General features: G+C 46.7%; 1 protein-coding gene across 21 annotated transcripts in view; it reads right to left on the bottom strand.

The window, feature by feature from the left end:
* The window catches only part of LOC119401394 (uncharacterized), an 83,088-nt gene that overhangs the window by 36,752 nt on the left and 22,567 nt on the right, over positions 1-23,769 (bottom strand). For all 21 annotated transcript variants that reach the window (XM_037668154.2, XM_037668167.2, XM_037668157.2 and 18 more), the window contains exons 2-4: positions 6,039-6,162; positions 5,686-5,749; positions 2,540-2,787 (exon numbers count right to left, since the gene is read on the bottom strand). In XM_037668154.2, coding sequence (XP_037524082.1) covers positions 2,540-2,787; positions 5,686-5,749; positions 6,039-6,162 — 436 coding nt within the window. The remainder of the gene's footprint in view (positions 1-2,539; positions 2,788-5,685; positions 5,750-6,038; positions 6,163-23,769) is intronic.

The following is a 23,769-nucleotide window of genomic DNA, read 5'->3' on the forward strand; positions in this document are numbered from 1 at the left end:
AAGAAAAATATTTTTCATGCACTTAAATGCAAGGTGGTTCACGAAATTATTCCTTTCATACACCGTACAATAGAAGGCAAACAGAAGTGAGACTTATTAAGATCCTATTTGGATTTGTCCGCCGAAAAATTGCGAAGGGCACTTCCTGCACGGCTGTACTTTTCAGGGCGTGACCATCGTCCAAGCACTTCGCTTAGTTTGAAAGATCTTCTATCCAGGATGTTCACCCGATAATGTAGTCGAATAGGCTGTTCTTCATAATTATAACACTCTATTGTAATATTCTTACGCGAATGACCAGAGAGTCTTACTGGAGACTGTTTGCAAGCTATATTTACAACACCTGTTGCAGCGCTGACCGGTTCAGCTCACACTCCGAGCAAAGCCAGCTCTTTGTCTTCTTCGTGGGCGGCAGCGGGCATCGTCAGAGACCAGATACAATATGTATGTAGCAGTACACTCCGCTGAATCATAAGAATTATCATGGTGAGTAAATGCAACTTGAGCACGTTCTTCGTTTGATGCGCGCAAGAAGCGAGATGTTTAGGTTAGATCTACGCGTAGATGGTGTACAGGTATGCGTCAAACGTCCGTTGAATCTTATGCGGTCGTGTAGCAAATTTTTTTCGTGTTTGTAAACAAACGACGCCGCAATGCAGATGAAACGTCGTCCGCGTCAATTCTCCCGAGTGAAAAAATTCATGAAGTAGAAGGAATTCGTGGTTTGTCCGCGTGTATGTGTCCGAAGTCTTTGAGCTGAAAAATAACTTTCCCAGCGCGTAGGTACGGGATAGACGTTGCTAGAAGGCTTGCAGACGCAGACACACATACTACAAAGAGGAAACAGTAGGCAGGGGCTGCTCACAGCTGTTTATTTCTTGACCGCACCACAAAATTTTGCAACAAAAACACGCGCATCACAAAGTCACAGCGATACACATAAAAGCAAAAGTCGTCGCGTTGTAGTGATCTACCCGCGCCTATTACAAGTAACGCAGTCATAACCGGTCAAGCCCGCCATCATTTTAGTGCTGTAAAACCTGTTCAGCACGCGTACTCAGCTGATCGGTAAACTGGGCAGAGTCCGGCTGAGTCGGCTCGTAAAGTGTAAGCATACGTATTGGGGTTGAGGCACTGGTGCCTCGGCACCATGCACCCATTTTGTAACTACGTGGTCGAGTCGAAACGAACGTGATCCTGTTCATTAAAATCAACAATAACGTATTCACAAAGGGTTGATGTTCCCAAGTTCGTGTTCTCAAAATGAACACATTCACAAAGGGCCCATGTTCCCAAGGTCTCACGATCGTGTTCACTGGGTTTGTGAACATGAGTTGATATGCATATCCATCAAGGTAAACATGAGCATGCGTGTGCCTAGTTCGCTCCATCTTAGCTGTTTTTGTAGATGTTGACGTTGTGCGCCCAACATGGACATCTATACATATAGGCGGAGTCATAGGCGTGCGCAGGGTTCCACATTAGGGCACACTGGGGGAGGAGGGGGGGGGCGCAGTTTAATCGAGCCGCCCTCCCCCTTCCCGGTTTGTCGAGTACGAAATACATTTTTCATAATGAACGAAGAAATCAAAATGAAGCGAATACGTGCTTCCCACAATGGCCTGCCTTTGGTCCCTGGCTTTCCAGGAGTAAAGACGGGAGTGAACAGTTCTTGAAATGCAACATTAGGGGCGGTCGGCCGCCATTATCGTAAAAAACCTGCGTGTCCATAACCCTGCTCCTTAAACAATGATGGGGCAGGTCCTACTGAGGGAAAGTACGTGGCAGAATCACCCTCTCCTAGATGAAGAGGAGAGGGGGGTCGCCGCCCCTGCTCTTCCCCCCTCCCTCCTCCATGCGCACGTCTATGGACGGAGCTGTCCACGAATTCATTCCTTCGCCGGCGAGCAGCATTCAAGAGCGCGCCGTTTTCTCGGATGTTATCCGCCCGCTAGAGTTACTGTATAAGCATATACAGTAACTCTACCGCCCGCAGTGTGTGCGCGCCATCTAGCCGGAAGACGGCAAACACGGGAAGTCGGGCGCGAAAGAAAGCACGTTCGGTTGCTCGCAAACCGGTTTCTCCGGATCACCACAAATAGCGCTGAGATTGTCACGTTTATAACACGTTTCGCATCGCCATATCTTGTTTGACGCCATCCACAAATATCTTCGTAGCCCCCGATACACATTTTGAAATAATCATAATTTCGGTGGGCAGAATTATCTTATGTGAGCAGCAGTGACCAGCAACAGACTCGCAATAATAGTAATATTTTTTTTTAAATTGCATTCCCGAAATGTTAATGTAGTTTATCGTCTGGCTTGCTACGTACCACAGGTGTTGTGTGATCACTATGGTACACACACACACCGTTTTACTTAGGAACATGCAACAGGGTCAAGCAGCAGCTTAGTTACGCGCTGTTGCAACTCACCCAGTGTTTGCGTCCTAAAGCTATTCGACAGTGGTGGTATATCCCTTTGCAGTGTTCGGAGTCTTAGGATCAGTGCAGCGTAACAGCGTTGCCAGACTCACCGGGTATGTCGGCGGGTTTTGGGTCCCTGATCTTTGCGCCGAAGGTGTACATAGGCGCGGCGCTGAGCACGCACTGCTCGGCCTTCTCCGGGTTGTAGGCCCCCGGCGCAGGCGTCTTGAATCCCTCGGGCTCCCGCAGCTTGGGCGCCATGGTGGGAGCTGCCACGGTCTCCTTTCCCTTCTCGGAGAGACCCGCGATGTTGTACGTGCCGGGACCCGGGACGAAGAGGTCGCGCTTCTCCTCCGTCCTGCGTAAGCGAGTTGGTAATTACGTACACTCGCTCACTGTAGCCTCTAAATACACGCAGACGCACCACAGGAAAACAGAGCAAAGAAAAAAAAAACTAAACTTGCAGGACGTTTGCGCTTCGCTTTCAAGAGTAGTACACGATAGCGTAATCGGACCGCGTTCGTATCGTCTTCCCAATCGCTAGCCTCGCTTCGCTTCTCGGTGGAGATCTAAATCGTGCTGCAAGGAAAACCATAGTGCGGACGCCATCCGGCTCCTATATCCGGCTCCGTCGAAACCCGGCTACACGGCTACACGGCGGGGCGATGCCATTTAAAAGCGCGGCCGTGGGCCCTTTGCGCCATCTCGCGTGTGTTCTGTCAAACCGCTGAAGAACCTCCGAGATGTGCGTACCACCAACGCTAAATTGTGTATATAAATTCTTGGCCGTTAGTATGCTAGAGGATGTATGCGTGGTGCCCGAGCAGCCAAACGCATCGCGCCACGGAGAGTGGGGTCGCAGGTTCGATACCCCGGTTCCGCTCGAACCGACGATTTCTTATTGTTTCTTTATTTGCATCTACCTCGAATTTTCGCTCACGGACAACGCTCATTTTTCGCTCACATCCAACGATGCCGACGCTGTCGCCGACAACGATGCCGGCACCAACACCGGAATTTCTGCGAAACGAGCTCTTTAACGCTATCGCGTGAAAAAACAAAAGCTCACAAGGTCTCTTATACATTTGCCAAAGACGACTTGAAGGGGAAAGTCACACGATCCTTTATGCATTTGCCTAAGACGGCTGGAAAGCGATATCTTTCTTCTTATAACAGCGAAGCTGTTTAGCAAATCGTTTCCAGTGAGTCGATCGCAGAAAACTATCATCATCTTAACGGGTATGTGCCACTGTACGGCTACCCGAGAACGAGTACAGAGAGAGCGAGAGAGAGAGAGAAACAAACGGAGATACGGAAAGAAAGATATAAAGAAAGAGAAAAATTCTTGCCGAAAAAAATCTTCACGAGGCGAGATTCGAACCCGCATACCCTCCATCCAAAGGAGAGGGTCCTAACCACTGACTATCCAGGCAGGCACGCTAGCAGAGTACAGCATAGCCTTGAATAGTATAGTGTAGCAAGGGAGTGGGAAAAGAAAGTGAGCGTGAGGAGGAGATGATGGTGAGGGGGGAGGGAAAGGAGGAGGGGGAGAGTAAATCCAGACCCTCTATCAAAAACCTGTCGGTCAATGGTACGAGCGGCGACGGGTCCGTGCTTCGCTGTGCCAAGCTTTGAGCGACTTATGGTATCTTCATAAAATCGCCCCGGTGCACCGTTTCGTCCGATTATAGTAGCGCTTTGGTGCCCCGGTGCGCACCGGGGCGATTTGCTGAAGATGCCAATAATGCAAACTACCCGCAATGTTTAACACGAAAGTGTTTTATGCCGGGGTCCTCCAAGGCTTTCATGACGTACTTCCGTCACGGACGTACGTCAGCAAAATGAACACCATCAGATGGCAAAGAAAAGAAACTATAAAGAAAGTTCCGTTGACAGGAGTCGAACCCACGACTTCTCTGTCCACGGCGATGACATGCGAGCGTGTAGGCCGCTGAGCTACCGCCAAACACATAACAGATGCTACATGAACACGCCTTTTATCTTTCATACTTTCCGCTCACAGTGCTCTTGGATGGATGGATGGATGGATGGATGGATGGATGGATGGATGGATGGATGGATGGATGGATGGATGGATGGATGGATTGATTGATTGATTGATTGATTGATTGATTGATTGATTGATTGATTGATTGATTGATTGATTGATTGATTGATTGATTGATTGATTGATTGATTGATTAGTTCTACGAGCATGCCCTTTATAACGGGGCGGTGACATGTGTGCTACCAGGCTCGAAAAAAAGAAAAAACTTCGTTGCCTCCGCAAGTAGCTCCGGCAACGCGCCGTAGCTGCGATCGTCCCATTCGGCACGTTTCCAATAGGAGAAGTGTAATTTCGTCAACGCTCAACCACACCACGAAGTGGCGGCTTTTGCCCAAGCTTCGCTCATAGCATCCATTCATATCGAAAAATAGCTCTCCGACGCTAACCTGGCTGTTGCACCTAAGGTAGTCGCACCGCGTCCCCCGCTCGCCCTGTGAGAATTAACGGCAAGGCTAGAGAGAAGACACGACGCTCGTCGCGTTTCTTTTCGCGTTTTTGACGCTTTGAAGGAGTGCATATCGATTTACTATGTGCTTGTTGATGCCATCTCTGCGCAGGATTCATCATATGCGGTGTTCAGGTATATCTTCACAACTTTAGCTACAGCAAGGGTCATGATCACGGGCGTTAGTCGTCGGTATGTAGAAGTGCCACTAGGCGTCAACGAGGGTGCGTCCACATCAAGCGGTGTTATATCTGCCAAACCACAATGGACATTGTACAAGCTCCTCTCTGCTTCAACTACTGCTTTGCACGACATGTTTCACTTTCGTGTTATACCGATTCCTATGACGGGGGGATCAGCCATCTTTTCCTCCTTCTATTTCATTTGAGGATATTGTATTGATACCCCCTCACCCGACGCAGAAAGCTTTCCGCACCTAACGTAATTTTATACTGCCTCCGGGATCAGAGGTTTGCGAGCTCTCTGCACTCATGTGGTTTTGTAGTGCCTCCGGAATGGACCCACCTTCCACCAAGCGACGATGCCATGTGATGACGTCATCATGTGACGTCATAATAACGTTAGAAACTTGATGATGAAACGCATGATGATTATTTTTTGCATCACTTCGTGAAGACGCCGCCAACGATCATTTCTCGCGTTTAATGAAGCATCTAAGGCTTTCGCCTTAATAAATAAAAGGATCTTAGGAGGAGTAATGTAATCCAAAGAGAGAGACTTACTTGGTTCCGAAAGTGAACGCTGGAGCCTTCTGCCCTTTCGTGACATTTGTGCTTGCCCTGTCACCTGAAAGAGGTTAAAGAACTGCGTTGAGAATAAGGCGCCAGAAGGAATATGCCATCTATGCGACGGACTTAATTGTACGACGTTATCAGATTGGGCTTTTATACTGAGATCAAGCAACTTACAACAAACGTTACAAGTTAATATTCGGTTGAGACATTCTTTGCCTGTTCACTCTCGCCCTACAATGAATGCCACAGACCACGTACGTAGGGCTCTTGAGTGTTTTTCTTTTCTTTTTCTTTTTATCTGCGCCATGCACGTAGCTGAAACAAAGTTCAGTGTGGCCCACCTATGGTGGACGGGATGGAGAAGGCCCCCGGACCGGGCGTCTTGAAGTCCGACGAAATGGGACCCCGTCTCTTGGTCGGAGACCACGGCCGCTGCTGGACGTAGTAGCCGGACACATATTCGCTCTGCGAATCAGAAAAGGGCACAACAAATGATTAAATCTTAGTGAACGGCCCTGTAATTGCTGTGTGCGTGTTTGCTTGCGTTAAGGATAACCACGATCGTGTGAACTTTGCGAGTGCATTTACAAGTTTGAACAAAATGTCAGCTAACGTTGCCATCTTGTCATTTGAAAGGGGGCCTTTCCCATATCTCATGTACGGGTTATTTTGAAGTGGATTTGGCGTCAGGGTTACAGAAACATATCGAATAGCGATACCGATCTCCAGAGTCAATGAAATCTTGACGCCAATTCTGAAGTAATAATAATAATAATAATAATAATAATTATTATTATTATTATTATTATTATTATTATTATTATTATTATTATTATTATTATTATTATTATTATTATTATTATTATTATTATTATTATTATTATTATTATTATTATTATTATTAGAATAATATCAGGGGTTTAACGTCCCAAAACCACGATATGACTATGAGGGACGCCGTAGTGGAGGGCTCCGGAAATTTTCGCCATCTAGTGTTCTTTAACGTGCGCTGACATCGCAAAGTACACGGGCCATAGCATTTTGCCTTCATCGAAATGCCACGTTTTAACACATGGTGATCACATGGGGCGTCTCACGAAAAACGTTCTTCAGACCAGTCACGTCTGTATGGTTCATGAACATACTTGAAAAAAGCAACAAATAATATGGGAAAAAGCAATCACGTGCGCGCGGCCTCTAGCGAAATGTCTGCGAGCCGCATGCGGCCCGCGGGCCATGTGTTTGAGACTCCTGCCTTAGCCTTAGTGAAAACCAACAGACAATCAAGCCAAGTAAAGCAAGTAAAGTATACGGGACGTTATTTGCAATAATTATGACATCAATGTGATGAAATTAAAGTGAACGAAAAGACAATTTGCCGCCGGCAGGGACCGAACCTGCAACCTTCGAATAACGCGTCCGATGCTGTACCAATAGATGTCTAGACAATAGACAACCAAACAATAGAGCTACGGCGGTGGTCGTCCTTCCGTCCGCTTTATCAGTACATCGGGTATTTAAACCAGGGAGTGTTATTCAGCGCCGCTCGTAGCCATGGCGGCGAATGTGGAACACTGTTTTCTTTTTTTTTGCACGTTCGGTTTCTGCGTGCGGCAAGTTGTCTTTTCGTCCACTTTAATTTTTTCACATCTGTATTGCCACGCGAGCTCATTGGTTTACTTTGATATATTCAAGTTTCAGCCACAAAAACTGTTAGCAATGCTCGGCGCACACCCGCCGCGATGTCTGGAAAGCTTCGCGATTGTTTGAGATCATTCTGTTATGATTACGCACTGGACGCATATAGTCAAGTTTAATATGTACTGATGGGCTAGTTGGTGAGCCCTGATATTTGATGAAGCAGCGCACAAAACGACAAATTCACGCACACATAAAATGACACAAACACAAGCGCTGTACTGCAACTGATGCTTTATCGACGAAAGACCCGCCTTATATAGTCAAGTTTATTCGAGAGCTTACGCAAGCACCAGCGATAACGCTGGAAGTTTCGATGAATGATTTATAAAAGACGACGCGTTCCGTTGATGATTCAGATTACTCGACGGATGAGGACTGTCGTCCCTGCTATCAGTGTACAGCGTAAGTTGCTTATACGTTGACTTTTCATTTGCCGGGTACAAGTTCGCCCAAGTATTCTGTATTTCCCAGTCTTGCAGCAGCCTTCTTCAACGTCACAACCACGTGACAATATCATAATTACTGCAAATAACGACCCCTATACTTTCCTTGGCTCTCATTAAGGTTGTGTGTAACAAAGAAAATAAACAAGCCCTTAAAGTACACTCCTTTGCCCTAGCCTACAGCACGATGCCTTTCAGGGTTACAGACCGTAAATATCTCCAGCCCTGTCACTTTCACTCCGTTCATTACGTCATCAATGAGAGTGACGCAACGAAATCACGATTGCACGTGCGTTGCCACTTTCATCAGAGTCGTGGAGTGGTTGGGCGCATCGTTGCCCCGTGGGCGTACTAGAGCGCGACCGCTCACTGTCGAGAGTAACGGGGACGCGACGACACCGGTGTCGTCCTTGTGCCCCTCACAGCTGTCAACCCGTGCCGTCGTTCGCGCTTTGCCGTCGTCGCTCGGCTGCATTGAAGTCTAACAAAGGACACAGACGGAAGCTATAGAGTGAGCTGCTCACGATATGCCTGTTACGTGAACACGCTTTTGACTCGTCTGCCGCGAGTATAGAAAGGGTTCATCACAAGGCGAGAGACCTTTGATGCCGGGGAAAGCCGTGTCGTGCGGTTCGCATTCATGTGTCCGTATATAGACACAAACAAGACGCCAAATCGAGCGGCGACATTGGTGGCTTGCTGGACACTGGAATTGTCCTTTTCCTAAAGCGAATAGTTCACCGGAAACAAGGAGATTATGCGAGTAATATAAGGTATTAACAAGAACAGTGGCTTGCTTCTTTCTTTCTTTCTTTCTTTCTTTCTTTCTTTCTTTCTTTCTCTTTCTTTCTTTCTTTCTTTCTTTCTTTCTTTCTTTCTTTCTTTCTTTCTTTCTTTCTTGAATGAGACCACATTATTTCCCTTTCACTAGTGACTGTACTATAGAAATCATGCATCAGAACTGCCCATCAAGGCACGACCAAGAAACTGACGCTTTTTATTTTACCCATATAAAACACACACCGGTACCACATGCGCACACTGTTTTACTTGTGTCTTGTTGAGAAGATGAAGCAAAAAAATTGTTTTATCTGAATCACTCATTCATTACTGATGAGCCAACTTCTACGAATCGCCTACGTCCATTTCTGACTCTATTTTATTTTTGTACCATTGCATGCTACCTTCACCTGAATTAAACATATCGCACGTGGCTTATCTTTTTTTACTTTCCATTCTATTTCATTTAAAATGGCAGTGCATGTGAAGACGTTAGCAAGAAGTGACAGCAGTTGTCGCCTTCCTATTTTAGAACGCCGACATGCTTAATATGCGTATTACTCAACGCCAAAGCCCAAATGAAATGGAAACAGGAGGAAGCATCCAGTTAGTGCCTGTAGTTGTGCCCTAATTCAGCGTATTTCTCTCCAACAAGCGGCCTCGTTGTCGTCCGAGTGTCGTGACGACCGGTTTCTCAAGACGAAACCTAACGCGTCCGAAAAACAACCTCGCTTTATTCTGGCAGGCGGTCGTCCAGACCACTTTGGGCACAGCAGGGGTGCAGGAATCAAGCCACCTACAAGGTTTTGAGCCAAACAGCAGCAATGTTTATATATATATATATACATATATATATATATTATATATATATATATATATTATATATATATATATATATATATATATATATATATATATAATATATATATATATATATATATATGGTAAAGCGAGAAGGCAAGTTCTGCATTCTTAAGTGTTCAATGGCAAGATGGCTGTTCTCAATGCCCAACACGCAAAGCTGCATATGTTAATTTTTATTCCACCTGAAGGCCGCACGTTAGGCCGTCTGTGTCCCTACGGGCAAACGTGCAGCCTCCTACATTTCTTGTATTTTCAAAAAGAAATTGCGATCACGTTGCTCGTTGATACGGCAGTACACATACGTTCCTGAGTAAAGGGCTCACTTTCTTTTCCAGTTAGCCTGGCCTCGTACTACAAAAAGCCATAAAACGAAGTCACGTGCCTCTTCAGCTACGTGCGTTCGCGAGTCGCTGGCTGAAGGGTGCTAAAGTCAATTGAGAAATCTGTCCAAAGAAGGCATTTGTAAAAACCGCCAGTAAGTCGAGTGAATAATCTTAGACATTCGCTTAACTGCAGTGCAGGGCCGCCCCGGTGGTGGAGTGGTTACGGTGCTCGGCTGCTGACCCGAAAGTTCGCGGGTTGGATCCCGGCCGCGGCAGTTGCATTTCGATGGAGGTGAAATAGTAGAGGTCGGTGTACTGTGCGGCGTCAGTGCACGTTAAAGAACAACAGATGGTCCAAATCTCCGGAGGCCTTCTCTACGGCTGGCCTCACAATCACATTGTGGTTTTTGCACGTAAAACCCATGAAATTATTATTAAATTAACTACAGTGCAGTTAAAGAGCACTACATGCATCGCGTAGAGTACTGTAAGCTGAAGTCTGCTTGTTCGCATTGTCAGACAGTGGCTGAATATTCTGGGCCTTGATCGCCGAAAATATAGGAAACATTGTACTTAGTAGAATAACGCCACAGCCAATAATACAGCCACAGCCACCATGTGCCACCGGGTGAAATGCTCCGTTTGACGCCATCACAGCCGCTGCATGGGCGTAAACTAAACGCATTATTCGACAGCACTAGGCTCTGCGCACACAGACGCATACAAATGAACCTAAACCAACATGCAAAATAACACAGGCAGGGTGTGGTGCTTTTAAGGCGCAAAACTCATTTGGGTACCCGAAGCCACAACATCAAAAACTCCCTATTGGCTCTCGTCCTGAAGTAATACCAATATCTCGGGCCTTACGTGACAAAAAAACTATACGACTGAGACACGCCGTAGTGGAGGGCTCCGGAAATTCCGACAATTCCGACGTGTATTGATATCGCACAGTACACTGGCCTCTAGCATTTCGCTAAGTGTTGACAGCTGGGCTAGTTGGTACTAGTGAACACTGTGAAACATTGTAATGGCAAAAATCTCGCATTGTGTATCTCTTCCTGTCCTGTTCATGTCTTTGTTCGCCAGTAGAATGTCTCACTCAAGCATTTCACCTTCACAGAAATGCAACTGCCGCTGCTGGGATCGAACCCGCTACTTTTGTGTTGGTAGACGAGCACCGTAACCCCTCTACCACGAAGGCGGACTCATCCTGAAGTCCAAGGGACGCATGCATACATGCTCCGACAATGTATAGCGCCCGCAACCTCGCGCATGTTCGACAAATTTGCGGAGGGTCGACCGACGAGACGGCGACGGCAGCGGGCGAGCAGCGGGGGCCTCTCAACGCCCATGGAAGGCTTCAATCTCGGCATTGACGGCAATGAAAGAGGGAAAGGGTGAAAGCCTTCGCCGACGTCGGAAGAGGCACCCGTCGGCGCACCAGGTGCATACTCGGACGTAGAAGGTCGGTTCCGCCAATGTAGGTCAATGTGAATGTTCTTTCTGGTAATTTTGTTCGCCGCTTGTTGTGTCTGTCGTGGGCCCCAGAGACTTCTTTCGCCATCTTATTCTGATTGGGGCAGCGTGATCAGCGCGGCCCTTCCTCTATAAGGGGCCTGCATTAAAATGGGCACCAATGTGAAATATTTCCACTCGCGTTTCTTTTATTATTTGTATCTAACAAGTCCGTTCCACGCCTATCCACTGCCTTGCGCAAGCCGCGCCCTAATGTCTGGGAACCTTCCAGATTACGTCAGTTATGTTAGAATCGTCTTATAGGCTTGAGCGCGAAAACGCGAACAGCTGAGATTATTCTGGAACTAACGCGACCACCAGCGATAAGGCTCGAATGTTCGAGGCTGCATGTATAAAAGCCGACGCGCCTTACTGCAGATCAGTTTATCGACGGCCGACGCTCTGTTCGCCGCTGTCAGTGTACAGCGTGTATCGCTGTAGTTTGACTTTCCGTTTCCCGGACACAAGTTCGGCCAAATAAAGAGTTTCATCTTGGACAAGCCGACTGCTGCCTTCGTCGACGTCACGACTCCGTGGCAATATTCTTTGTGAACTGCCGACTAGCCTTATTCCGCTGAGACGTGTTCTTTCCCAGATATTTATTTATTTATTTATTTATTTATTTATTTATTTATTTATTTATTTATTTATTTATTTATTTATTTATTTCTTTCTTTATTTATTTATTTCATGCTTCCGTCTCGGCAAGTAATTAGGCTTCATGCCGTGACGTTTTAATCCCAAAGTGAATCTGTGTGGTCTGCTAAGAATGCACTGGCAATTGCCTTGCGTCAGCTGTGATTGATTTTTAATATAAACTCATTATAACGTTACAAGCCAAAAAAGGCATCGCTTTAGCCACTGGTTTAAAACGAAGTCGGCATCTTTAGTTTAAAAGTTATTGTGTGAACGCTCTATCCGCTAACGCAGGCTTCTTGTATTTCTATAAACTAAATTTGTAAATAAGTCATGAATAGCACCGCTTTTCCGCACAACGCATGTTTCAAATGTGTGCTGTAACCGATTCTGTTAGATGACGTGAGCCTATAGATTCAATTTCTATTTTACCCGCCCCGATGGTCTAGCGGTTATGGTGCTCGACTGCTGACCCGAAGGTCGCGGGATCGAATCTCGGTCGTGGTTGCATTTTCGATGGAGGCGAAATGCTTTTGAGGCCCGTGCACGTTAAAAAACACCACATGGTCAAAATTTCCGGAGCCCTCCACTAAGGCGTCCCTCATAATCCTGTCTTGGTTTTGGAACGTAAAACCCCAGCAATTATTATTATTATTATTATTATTATTATTATTAACACGAAAGTGTTTTATGCCGGGGTCCACCAAGACTTCAGTGACGTATTTCCGTCACGGAAATGACGTCGAAAAAATATACACAATCAGATGGCAAAGAAAAAAAGGTACCGTCAACGGGCATCGAACCCGCGACCGCTCGGTCCGCAGCAACAGATGCCGGGCACGCTATCCACTGCGCCACGGTCACAGACTCTGGAGGCTTTACGAACGCGCCTTTTATATCTACCACTCTCCCGGTCGGCTGGGTGGCCTTGACCTCTGGGAGTGGTAAGGTAAAGTAATTCGTCATTGGTGTGGCCTCCGCGACTAGTACCTGCAACGCGTTACGCGTCCGTTCCATTCGGCGCGTTTTCAAAAGAAGTTGAATTTTGTCAATGCCTTAACACACCGCGAGGTGGCGACCTTTGCCCAAGCGTCGTAAAAGCGTCGGCCTCGCTCAGCATCACGCTATGCGACGCGCGCCTGCCTCATCTGGCTGTAACCCCGCGTTCCCCGTTGTCGCGCTTGCCCGAGAAAAATTGCGGCTGGGCTACCGGGACGGCACGACGCGCTTTGCGTTTCCCTCTAGTCCGGCCGTGGGTGTTAAATCACATTTTAACAGGCCGCGGGATGGCGAAGAAGCTTTGCGTCCAATATGCGACGCTCTTCTGGCTATCACACCTCGTTCTCTGATTACGCTTTCACCGTTAACTACTACAGCTACCACAAGGGTTGGTTTAATCATTTAACATGGGCGTTAGTCGTCGGGATGGAGATGTACCACCAATCATCAAAGTGGGTGCATACACGATAAACGGCGCCATTAGCTGCCAGACATCAATATACATTGTGCAAGCTCTCTTATATCAATGTACAGTAAGCATTCAGTTACTTCTGTAAGGGCACGCATTACTTTCGTGTTATTCCGATTCCTATGACGGAGGGATCAACCGTGTTTTTTATTATTATTATTCAATTTCTATTTTAAAGAACACAGTGACCCCCCACGCCTTCAAACACACAGACACACAAATCTTCATGCACGAACACCACTCGATGTCGTCGTCACCTTGTACGGAACAATCCGTTTGCGTCGCGCCATCGAAGGAAACGCCCCCTAGCGTCGAAAGGGGGAGGCGTCGTCACGAGACCATAATGCCATGCGGAGAGGCGTGAGTGTGGATCGCGAAGAATCACGTTTAATCGTGGCCGGACGGGGCACATGCAGTGTGTATGCACGCAAGGTACGAAGGAAGGCAGGATGTACACCTCTGCTACAACCGCGAACTCTCTTTGAGAACCACTAAGTGACCTTGATGACCCCTCGCTGCGACCACGGTCCGCGTAGCTATTCGTGGAAGGTGCGACATGTGAGGGGTCAGCCATTCATTTGGAACGGGTTATTAAAGCATCTCTAATAGCATATATAAGCGCGGCCATTATCAACGCATTATATGTGGTGTTCGAAACAGATGGTATCGCTGGAATCATTCGCGTGTGTCGCCAATGAACATCCCGGAACAAATGTATCGTAAAACAGAAAAAAATTATCACACTGTGGGCAGGCGGTCGTAGAGTGAACAAAATAACGGAAATCTTTTACATTACTGTTAAGCCTTATAGGGGAGTCACATACAACGAAAGCGTAGCCTAAGCCACAAAGAAATCTTTGAGAGACAATCAGTCGAAGCTAAGCCAAGACAACTCTTAATTAATCTCAGCGTACACCTGTTGGCATTGGTGACTGCGCCACTGACTAGTGCGCTTACGGGTGGCGACCTCTAAAGTTATAGTTTTAGAAGCTGGGCTGATTGGTATTCTATGACGTATCGTGGTAGCGCGCAAACAAATCAAACAAAATAGAAGGGACAAACACAAGTGTCTGTGCAGCATATGTTTGTGCAATTAAGAGACAATTTTCAAGCGCCTAATGATTGCCCGTGACAACATTCTCGCGAACTTTTATGCTATGTGTGGACATTTAGTAGGTTGGTAACAACTTTATTTATGGTCCGGCAGAGCTTTCGCCGACTGGGCTTTAGGTCTCCCACGTGGGGACGTCGAGGCCTTGCCTCACCACCGCCTCGCGGGCCTGCTGGACAGCCCAAAGTTGGTCGCCGAGGCTGGGGCTGAGCAAGGCAGCGGCCCACCGCGGCGGAAGGGTTCCGGAGTTAGCACCTTCCGGGTTTTTGTCACAGTCCCAGAGCATGTGATTTAATGTGGCGACCTCAGTGTGGCAGACCTTGCATATATTTGTCGGGTATGTACTCGGGTAGAGCCTGTTACACTGTGCGGGGTTGGGGTACGTGTACGTCTGCAGTTGTCTGAGGGCCACCGCCTGCGTCCTGTTCAGCTTGTCGCTGGGCGGAGGAAAGGTTCGGCGGGCCAGGCAGAAGGCCTGTGTGTGCATATTTGTGTTTTGTGAGTTTATCTGTAGAGAGGACACTCTTCTATATCGAAGAGCTGGGACTAAGTGCGTTGGTGTTCGTTTATATGCCTATTTGTATAGTTTTGTACTTATTCACTACCTTGCGACGGGAACAATGACGGCAAGAGAAAATGAGTAGCCAGCGCCACACGTTGGCACCAACCTCTCCGTATATACATTTATTAATTTATTTATTTTTAAAGTTTATTTTTGGAACAGTGCGCATGGATCTTCATGCATAAAACTGTATTGTATCAGAATTAAACATTTTAGAAGTCAGAGCATGCTTTAGCGTTTTAGCACGTTTTAGTCGTTCCCCACTTTATCCTTTTTGTTTCCGCACTACGATGTTCCAACTTCACTTACCCTTTTGATAAACAAGGCGAGAGCAACATTCACAAGTGGGAAATTAAACGTTTGAACATACGAAAATATCATTTGGCTGCCATATTCCTTACATGACGTATCCTCAGCGGCGCCCTGGATTGCATAGCCTGATGCATAGTCTGAGACAGCCTGAGAATAGCCTGGGATGGCCTGAGACAAATTTCAACGCGTCCCCCCCCCCCTCCGTCCCCCCGACCAGTCGCTAGTGTCCGAAAAAAAATATAAAAGCACTGCAATGGTTGTAAAAATTAAAATGAAACCATCACGTGACAACAGTCCGCCTCTGGTTGGTTTTCCTGAGGTAAATCTGGAAAGTAAGCAGTTCTTGGACCACATCAGTCCAAGAACTGCGCTGGCATGACTGGCATGACTGCGCTGGCAAGGTCCTGAGCTCGCATGACTGCCAAAAACATGCATGACCTTGCTCTTTAAACAATGACGCGACAGTTACGACTGAGTAAAAAAGCATGGGGCAGACTAGCGGGAACATCCACAAACTAGCCCAACTCGCGATTTTGCTTGGCGTCCCCCTTAAATGACCGAGGAGGGGGGTTACCGCAGGTGGCCAGATCTCGGTTTGGTTCATAAAAGCCAGCAGAGCTCGGTGGGCCTGGTCACGCCGAGCAGCACACCCTCTTGGAAGGACGTAATCGTCAAGTGTCGCGCTGATTAAGAAATACTTCGATGGAGGCAAAATGTTACAACACATCTGCCTGTGCTTATACTTCGGTCCATGTTTAGGATCCGTTCCATAAACCCTCACTTAATATCAAGACTTCCGCGTCAGCTTTCTCGTCCCCTTGAGGCACTCTATCATCGACTTCGCCTCAACGCATCATTCACCAATAGTTACGTGTGCAGCCTTGGTTTGACCACTGACCCATACTGTGTCAACTGTGGTGCATTAGAAACAATAGAACGTATTTTGTTAGATTGCCAGGCATACAGAGAACAAATAAACAGCCTCTCCAAATTAAAATATGCTGAACTTCGCAAGCACTGACAGATCTCGGGAAAGTACTTGGACCTATATCTTCTCCTTCTCAGCGACGTCAAATTTTAAAACTTCTCTTCTGATTCCTCGAGGACATTAAGTTAATAGATAAACTGTATTACGTTGTGACATGTACATACCAGGATCATAATATTTTCTTTTTTTCCCCTTCTCTTTTCCTGCCCTCCTCCTCCTAGGGTCTTTCTGCCCTCAATGCCCTTCTCCTATACAGAGCAGCATGTAAGTGCATTTATATACGCCGGCAGAGTTCTCTGTTGTTCATTAAAAAGCTTTCTCTCTCTGCCAGGTTGTAAAAATAATCCGAAAGGCAGCGTGCCTCATCATCATATCGTGGTTCTTCCATTCAATTTATTAGTTTTTTAAATTACCATCAACATTCTCATTCAAATTGCTATGCTGATAATTGCGTGTGTTTCGCTTTTCCAACCTTACAGTGCTCGGTCATTGAACTGAAGGTCGCGGGCTCGATCCAGGCCGCGGCAGTCCCATTTCGATGCAGGCGAAATTCTAGAGGTCCGTGTTCCGTGCGATGTCAGTGCACGTTAAAGACCGCCAGAAGGTCCAAATTTCCGGAGCCCTCCACTACGGTGTGCCTCATAATCACATCCTGGTTTTGGCACGCAGAACCCCCGATACTATTATTCGCTTTCCCAGCCATGTTCTAGCAGGGGTATCGTTTCTTGCCGGATTTGTCCTGCTCGTGACGTCACTACGCTTTCTCACCCTTATGGTATTGCGTAAGCGCTGCTTTGCATCCGGGAAAAATGATCGCCATACTCTGCGAGCGGTGCGGTATATAATTCGTTCGTTTCTTTATTCGTCGATGCGCCTGCCAGTGTGCCACGTCCTGCCCTGCGCGCGTGTTACACAGCGCTATGAAAGCCTGTTCTAGAAGTATTTACCCTTCGTCGTAAATGACGCAACGCAGAGCGTCTGCTGCTGAGCAAGACCCCTCTAGAAGAAGTTACGAAACGATTCGAGCGTTCAAAAAATTCTTGAATCTTACGTGCCAGAATTATACTGTACCTATGGTCTTGAGACGCATCGTATGTGCGGGGACTACGCACCACCTGGGGTTATTTAACGTGCGGCTAATCTAAGCACACGCATTTTTTTTTTTTTCATTTTGCTGCGAGGAACACTGGCGTGCGAGCGATAGAGCGTGCATTATGTTTTATAGTGCCGTGTGCGTCTTCGTTATGTGATGCTGATTCATCCGATATTCTTAATTATGCCCTTTCCTTCATTTTGCTTGCGTTTGCTTCGCCAATCTAATGAAAGATTTCGGACGACACATATTCAATAATAATAATTGTTGGGGTTTAGCGTTCTAAAACCGCGATATCATTATGAGGGACACCGTAGTGGACGGCTCCGGAAATTTCGACCACCTGGTGTTCTTTAACGTGCACCTAAATCTAAGTACACGGGCCTCTATAGCATTTTCGCCTCCATCGAAAATGCGGCCGCCGCGACCTTCGGGTCAGCAGTTGAGCGCCATAGTCAATAGACCACCACGGCGGATAAAAATTGGTTCTTGGTCCCTTTAAACTACAGTGCGTGTAAAGAAAACCAAACGGTCTGAAGAGGCGCTTCACTGCTTAAGTGAGTCGGCGCACACGTCATTTCAAATGCGCCTGGTTCGCTCTCAGTCCTCTTGTTTTATTTTTTCTTTTTCTTCGCCACCCACAGTTCCGGAGCTCGTGGGTGTCGCGCGAAGAACGCGGACGTTGCTCTGCGCACTCGATGCAGCGACTCTAGCGAAGTCTCGAGCGCTCTCGCCGACGCCCTCTTTGTGTCGTCATCTGTGGTCGCCCCTTTGGAGTTCTCGAAGCTTCCGACTCGTAGGCGAGCAGTGTCCGGCGTAGGGGGACACGTATTGTATACACTGCCGGCCTCGCCTTGCTTGCGAGCCCACGGTCTTTCGAGAATATAAGAGTTGACCGCACTGAAACTCCTGAATGCGATCGTGGATTTGCAGATGAAGATATGCATCACACACGCCGCGGTGGTCTAGTTCTCTACTGCTGACCCGAAGGTCGCGGGATCAAATCCCGGCTGCTGCAGCCGCATTTCGATGGAGCCGGGATGTTTGAGGCCCGTGTACATAGCTTTCGGTGCACGTTAAAAAACCCCACGTGGTCGAAATTTCCGGAGCCCTTCACTAAGGCGTCACCAAAAGCAAAAAAAAAAAAAAGATAGTAACAAATTATTCCTCTTGCCCTGCGTCTTGTCACTGAAACCAATTATGAATGATTTGATTATTTTACTGATCAACCAAATTGTCGGAATTACTGTAATACAATGCGGAATCTACTGGTATGCGCCGTACTTAGTGACCTTGGATGCAAATAATATGAGAATTCTGGCCGTACTCGCCAGTTGACTATCCAGTATATAGGGCGTTTATACCGGGAGATTAGATATTTATGATTAGATATTTATGATATTTATGAAGAATAGATATTTATGATTTTCTTAAACCTAGGCGCTGGGAGGTACATAAAAACCACCCCTGCAAACAAATTATGCGGTGATCGGGACACTAAGTGAGATAACTATCGCTGTCAACCACCCAATGAACTGAAATTTAATAATAAACGTCATAACGACTACATTAAACGGGCATGTGCGTACTGAAACGTTAGCGTCGCCAATATGTGTTTTCGTGTATAAAAACCGCACCGTAAACCTACAGACGCTAACGCAATAGCGATCTGGAACAAAACACATTAACTACACACGCGCTATAACATATGATCTCCGTGCGCAAGCATAATATATCAAGTGGAGAAATGGGGGGTGCTGTACGAACGCCATTTACTCCCAGCTTTTACATTAAGTGGATAACACGCAAGGCGCAGTCGCATTGCATTCGCTCACATTTCCCGTGTTGCGTTTTATTCGACTCTGGCTGCGTGGAGACGTTCGTACGCACTGCCGTAAGAAGTACGTACTTGGCGCAGAAAGTCTGAACAAATATGAAGAAATAATAAACACGTAATACTAGTTTGGAGCAATAACTTTCAAGGACGTCGCCTTCTATTTATGCTTTGTTTTTTCCTTTTCTTTCGTAGCGGGACGCTAGATTTTTCCTCATTATTGTTCATTAGTGGTGACAAATTGCCCGTCATCGCGACTCATTGGCAAAGCAACGCACGACGACATTGCTTCATGGAGACACGCGAACGTACTAAGCGCCAACTTGATCATATAAATAAGAGGAAAGAAAAAACAAGGAAAAGCCATTATTTCGGGTAATATAAGATTACTGTCCCATCACCTGACATTGCAAATTACCAGCTGCTTTTGCTAACTGTCAATTCAAATTTGATTCATGTTTAATTACCTTTTTTCGCATGCGATTCACATGTAAGTCTCCTTAAATCACCTTTCATTCCCTTCAGTTCATCTTAATCCACATTTGATCTACCGTATGCAATTATTCATCAACTCTAATCGCATCGCATAGACTTGCTACGTTAATTCACATTAATTCGCATATGATTCACGCTCAACTAACCTTAATTAGGACCCGGGGAACGTGGGTATGCGCCACACGCGACTTCGCATAGCCATTGTGGTGACCACGCCGGTCGCCGGATTTTTTCACTCATGAGCCATATAAAGCATTAATTGTAATAAGCCATATAGGCCAATAATGCTTCTGGCTCATGAGCCCTATATGTCTCATGAGTCACATATCGGACATATATGGCTCATGATGAGCCATATATGAGCCGTATAGGAGCCATCTATATATAGGGCTCATGAGCCATATAAGGATTTCGCCTTGCAAGGGCTGTTCACAATAGCCATCCATTCGGGAGTGGCTTCTCTCGTTTCGACGATCGCTGCACTTGTAGGTCACGACACTCGAACCGAAGCGTATACCCACGGGCGCGCATGCTCACGACACACCGACTCGGCTTTTGACAAATGGTGAGCTCGCGTAAGACAGAAAACGCACTCAATGAACGTTCCTTAAATGTCCTCCCCTATTCGTGAGAACGCGGAGAGCTCGTGAGTGTTCAAGCATTCAAGGACGCTCGTGCTCTCCCCGCGCACCGCAATTTCCCGACCCGATTATTCCGTGCAACACACCAGAGGCTATGTCGTTGAGAGAGAGGGTTATTCGATGAGTACGGCGTGGGGAGGTCTGCATGGCAGCACGCCTAGCGTGACACTCCACATAGGAATAATACCGAATGAAGATACACAGCCCGCGAGAAATGCAAAATATAAACTAAACACTCGGCGACATTCCACAAACTAAAGTAATGAGAGGTCGTTGACTAGCAAATGTTGCTGGAGGTGCACTGCTGGAGGTACACAAGGTGCACTGCGTTTGACAAGATGTGTTGATGACAATAAATAAACTTTGTTAGGCCAAGCAAGAGAATTCTTTCCTTGAGGTGGGAGGCCTGCCTCTCCGCAACGGGAGATGTTTATGCCTTTTTCCTATATTGTACGGTTTTATGAAGACTGTCATTTAAAAAATAAAGCAAGAAGAGCAATGTTTTTAAAGCGGCTTCGCGATGCCTCGATCTTGGCAGGGTATCTTCGCAGCTGAATCTATACGCCGAAACGGCCACCAAGGTTGCGTCATTGTCTCAATATCACGACTGCTGCCTGTATGCTCACTTTCTTACACGCCCGATTTGTTCAAGCAGCATGCAGCGCAGTGGCCGCTTCGCCGAGACTTGCCGTGTCGAAATGCTTGGTTCTAAGAACATCGATCCGTCTGTTAGCGTCGAAGAAAGCCTCACTCTCACTATGCACGGCGGGACTGCGCACCGAGGCCAACCGGTTTATGTGTTTGTTCCGCTTCGTATGCGGTCTCGCGCTCGACTCTGACTTATAGACTCCTTTTGAGGAGTCTATACGTAACTCCTGCACAAAAGGAAGTATTGTCGCATTTCGGTTGGTTCACAGAAAGAAGCGCCTTGTCATTGTTGCTTCGCGAAAAAAAGCTTCCGTGTTTTAGCGGCGCATGCGCTGAAGATATCGGGGACCATGTAGTACTGTAGTAAAGAAAAGAATTTTTTTTTTACATAGAGCAAATGTCGTTGCTGCGTACGATAGTCATTGTCTTATTTATGTGGGCGCCTCGAAACGCCCTTCGCGTTATGACTCCTATAGGAAACATACGCCATTCAGGGTGTCATTTTAGGTAAACATATTTTGTCTTTAATTTTTGAGCAACATTCCTAAGCTTCACGCCTGGAACTTTGCGTCAGCAAAGCTGTGGCACGCTGAGGCGTAGTCCGCCATGGTGGTATAGTGGTTACGTTGCTCGGCTGCTGACCCAAAAGTCGCGGGTTCGATCCCGGTTGCGGTGGTCGCATTCTTATGGAGGCGAAATGCTAAAGGCCCGTGTACTGTGCGATGTAAGTGCACGTTAAAAAACACCAGACGGTTAAATTTTCCGGAGCCCTCCACTACGGCGTGCCTCATAATCATATCGCGGTTTGGTAGGTAAAACCGTGGACATTATTATTGTTACGCTGAGGCGTACCACTCATTTCTGACCAGTAATTACAGGTACATCAAGATTGAGGAAAATATTGCCGCGTGAGCATATTATTTACGTTTGTTATTTACGGAATTCATGGTAAAGAATCCCCCCCCCCCCCCGCTAAGGTGTGTCATACAGTTGTAACCCTGGGCGTGCGCAGGGCCCCCCTGCAGGAGGGGAGGGGGGCAAAGGTTCATCGCAGACCCCCCCCCCCCTTTTCTTAGGTGACGAGGGGGGACGGCCGCCCCCCATACGCCTATGGTTGCAACACCGCAGCAATATTTTTAAAAATAGAAGAAAAGGAAGCGTTTAGTTATGCTAGCTGCAATGCGTCATATCTGATTTGAAGCCGTTCAATGACACGCAAGTCTTCTAAACCCTTAGGGGCGATTATTTTATTTTCTTGGCCTCATGCGGAAGCTTCAATAGCGAATTTTCACCAAGTGTTCTTGTTCCGCTGGAGATGAGGTGTCTAAATCGCACTACGTATATTATAAAAATAAGTTGGCAAGTATTCTTTAAAAAAAAGGCCGCAGAAGAAGGCGGAGCGCGCTTTAAGAGGTGGTGTGAACTGTCCAGTGAGCGGTAAGTGAAATGCACCCGTAAAAAGAGAAGATGGGACACGCGTGAAGATTAATTGAAGATAAGCAAGGTCAGAACGACGATTAAGTTCTTGCGTTACTAATTAGCGTGCGCACCTTGAGGTATCTGCCTGTCTGCCTTCACAAATTTATATCCTTGTGCTTCTCTAATCGCGATCAGCATAAACCGAGTTCATTACGAGCTGAGCTACGCGCAGAGTCATGCTCGCCACCTCTCATTGCGGGAACGGAATTATAATCTTGTCCTCGCCTGTTTACAACAAGTCATTATCTCTCTCCCCTTTCTCTCTCTCTCTTCTTTTTGAATTTCACGCCTACGGCGCAGTCACATATCTGTGAAGGTATTTCTTCCAGCTGAGCATGAAGTTCCAGGTTTGATTCCCGTAGCCGTACGATAAATGTGGAATGCAATGACTCCGTTGTATGATGATTTACGAGCACGATAAGTAATTGTGGCCGTAAAAAAATGAAACCGCGTCTCTTTATCAGGTCACTTCTTAAATACGTCGAGAATTGTTCAGTTGATACTGCAGTTCAGCTTCCTGCGTAAAGTCAATGAGCGAATGATGGTGCAGAACATGGACCCACGTCTGTAGGTTTTGTGTGTATGAAACAAAGATAAACAGTTTGAAAAGGCAGTGAAACTTCTTCTATAGAACGCACAACTTTCAGCTACCTCCCATTGTAAACATGTGCCAAAAACAAACCACAGAGGCGTCTTTCACGTGTGCACTTTTGTCGCATGCGTGCGTAGCGTCTTCTTTAAATAGTTCCCAGTAACAATTAGTTGCAATAATTTTCAGCATCAGCATGAACGAAATTTAAATAACCCGATAGATCCGATGCATTAGTCGGGTCGCGTATCTTTAACAAGGTTACACGTGACCCGAAGGTCGCGGGATCGAATCCCGGCAGGCGCGGCCGCATTTCCGTGGAGACGAAATGCTAGAGACCCGCGTACTTAGATTTAGATGCAAGTTAAAGAATCCCAGGTGGTCTACATTTCCGGAGCCCTCCACTGCGGCGTCCCTCATAATCATATCGTGGTTTCCGGACGTAAAACTCCAACAATTATCCTTATTATATAAAGGTAATCGAGGAGAAAGAAAGAACTTCAGTTTAGACTTAAACAAGAGCAAACATTTTTTTTTTATATGCCAACTTGGTCAGAAGCACACGACTGCTTTCACTGTAGAGC

Source organism: Rhipicephalus sanguineus, chromosome 8 (genome assembly GCF_013339695.2).
Source record: "Rhipicephalus sanguineus isolate Rsan-2018 chromosome 8, BIME_Rsan_1.4, whole genome shotgun sequence".
In the NCBI taxonomy this organism is placed as follows: domain Eukaryota; kingdom Metazoa; phylum Arthropoda; class Arachnida; order Ixodida; family Ixodidae; genus Rhipicephalus; species Rhipicephalus sanguineus.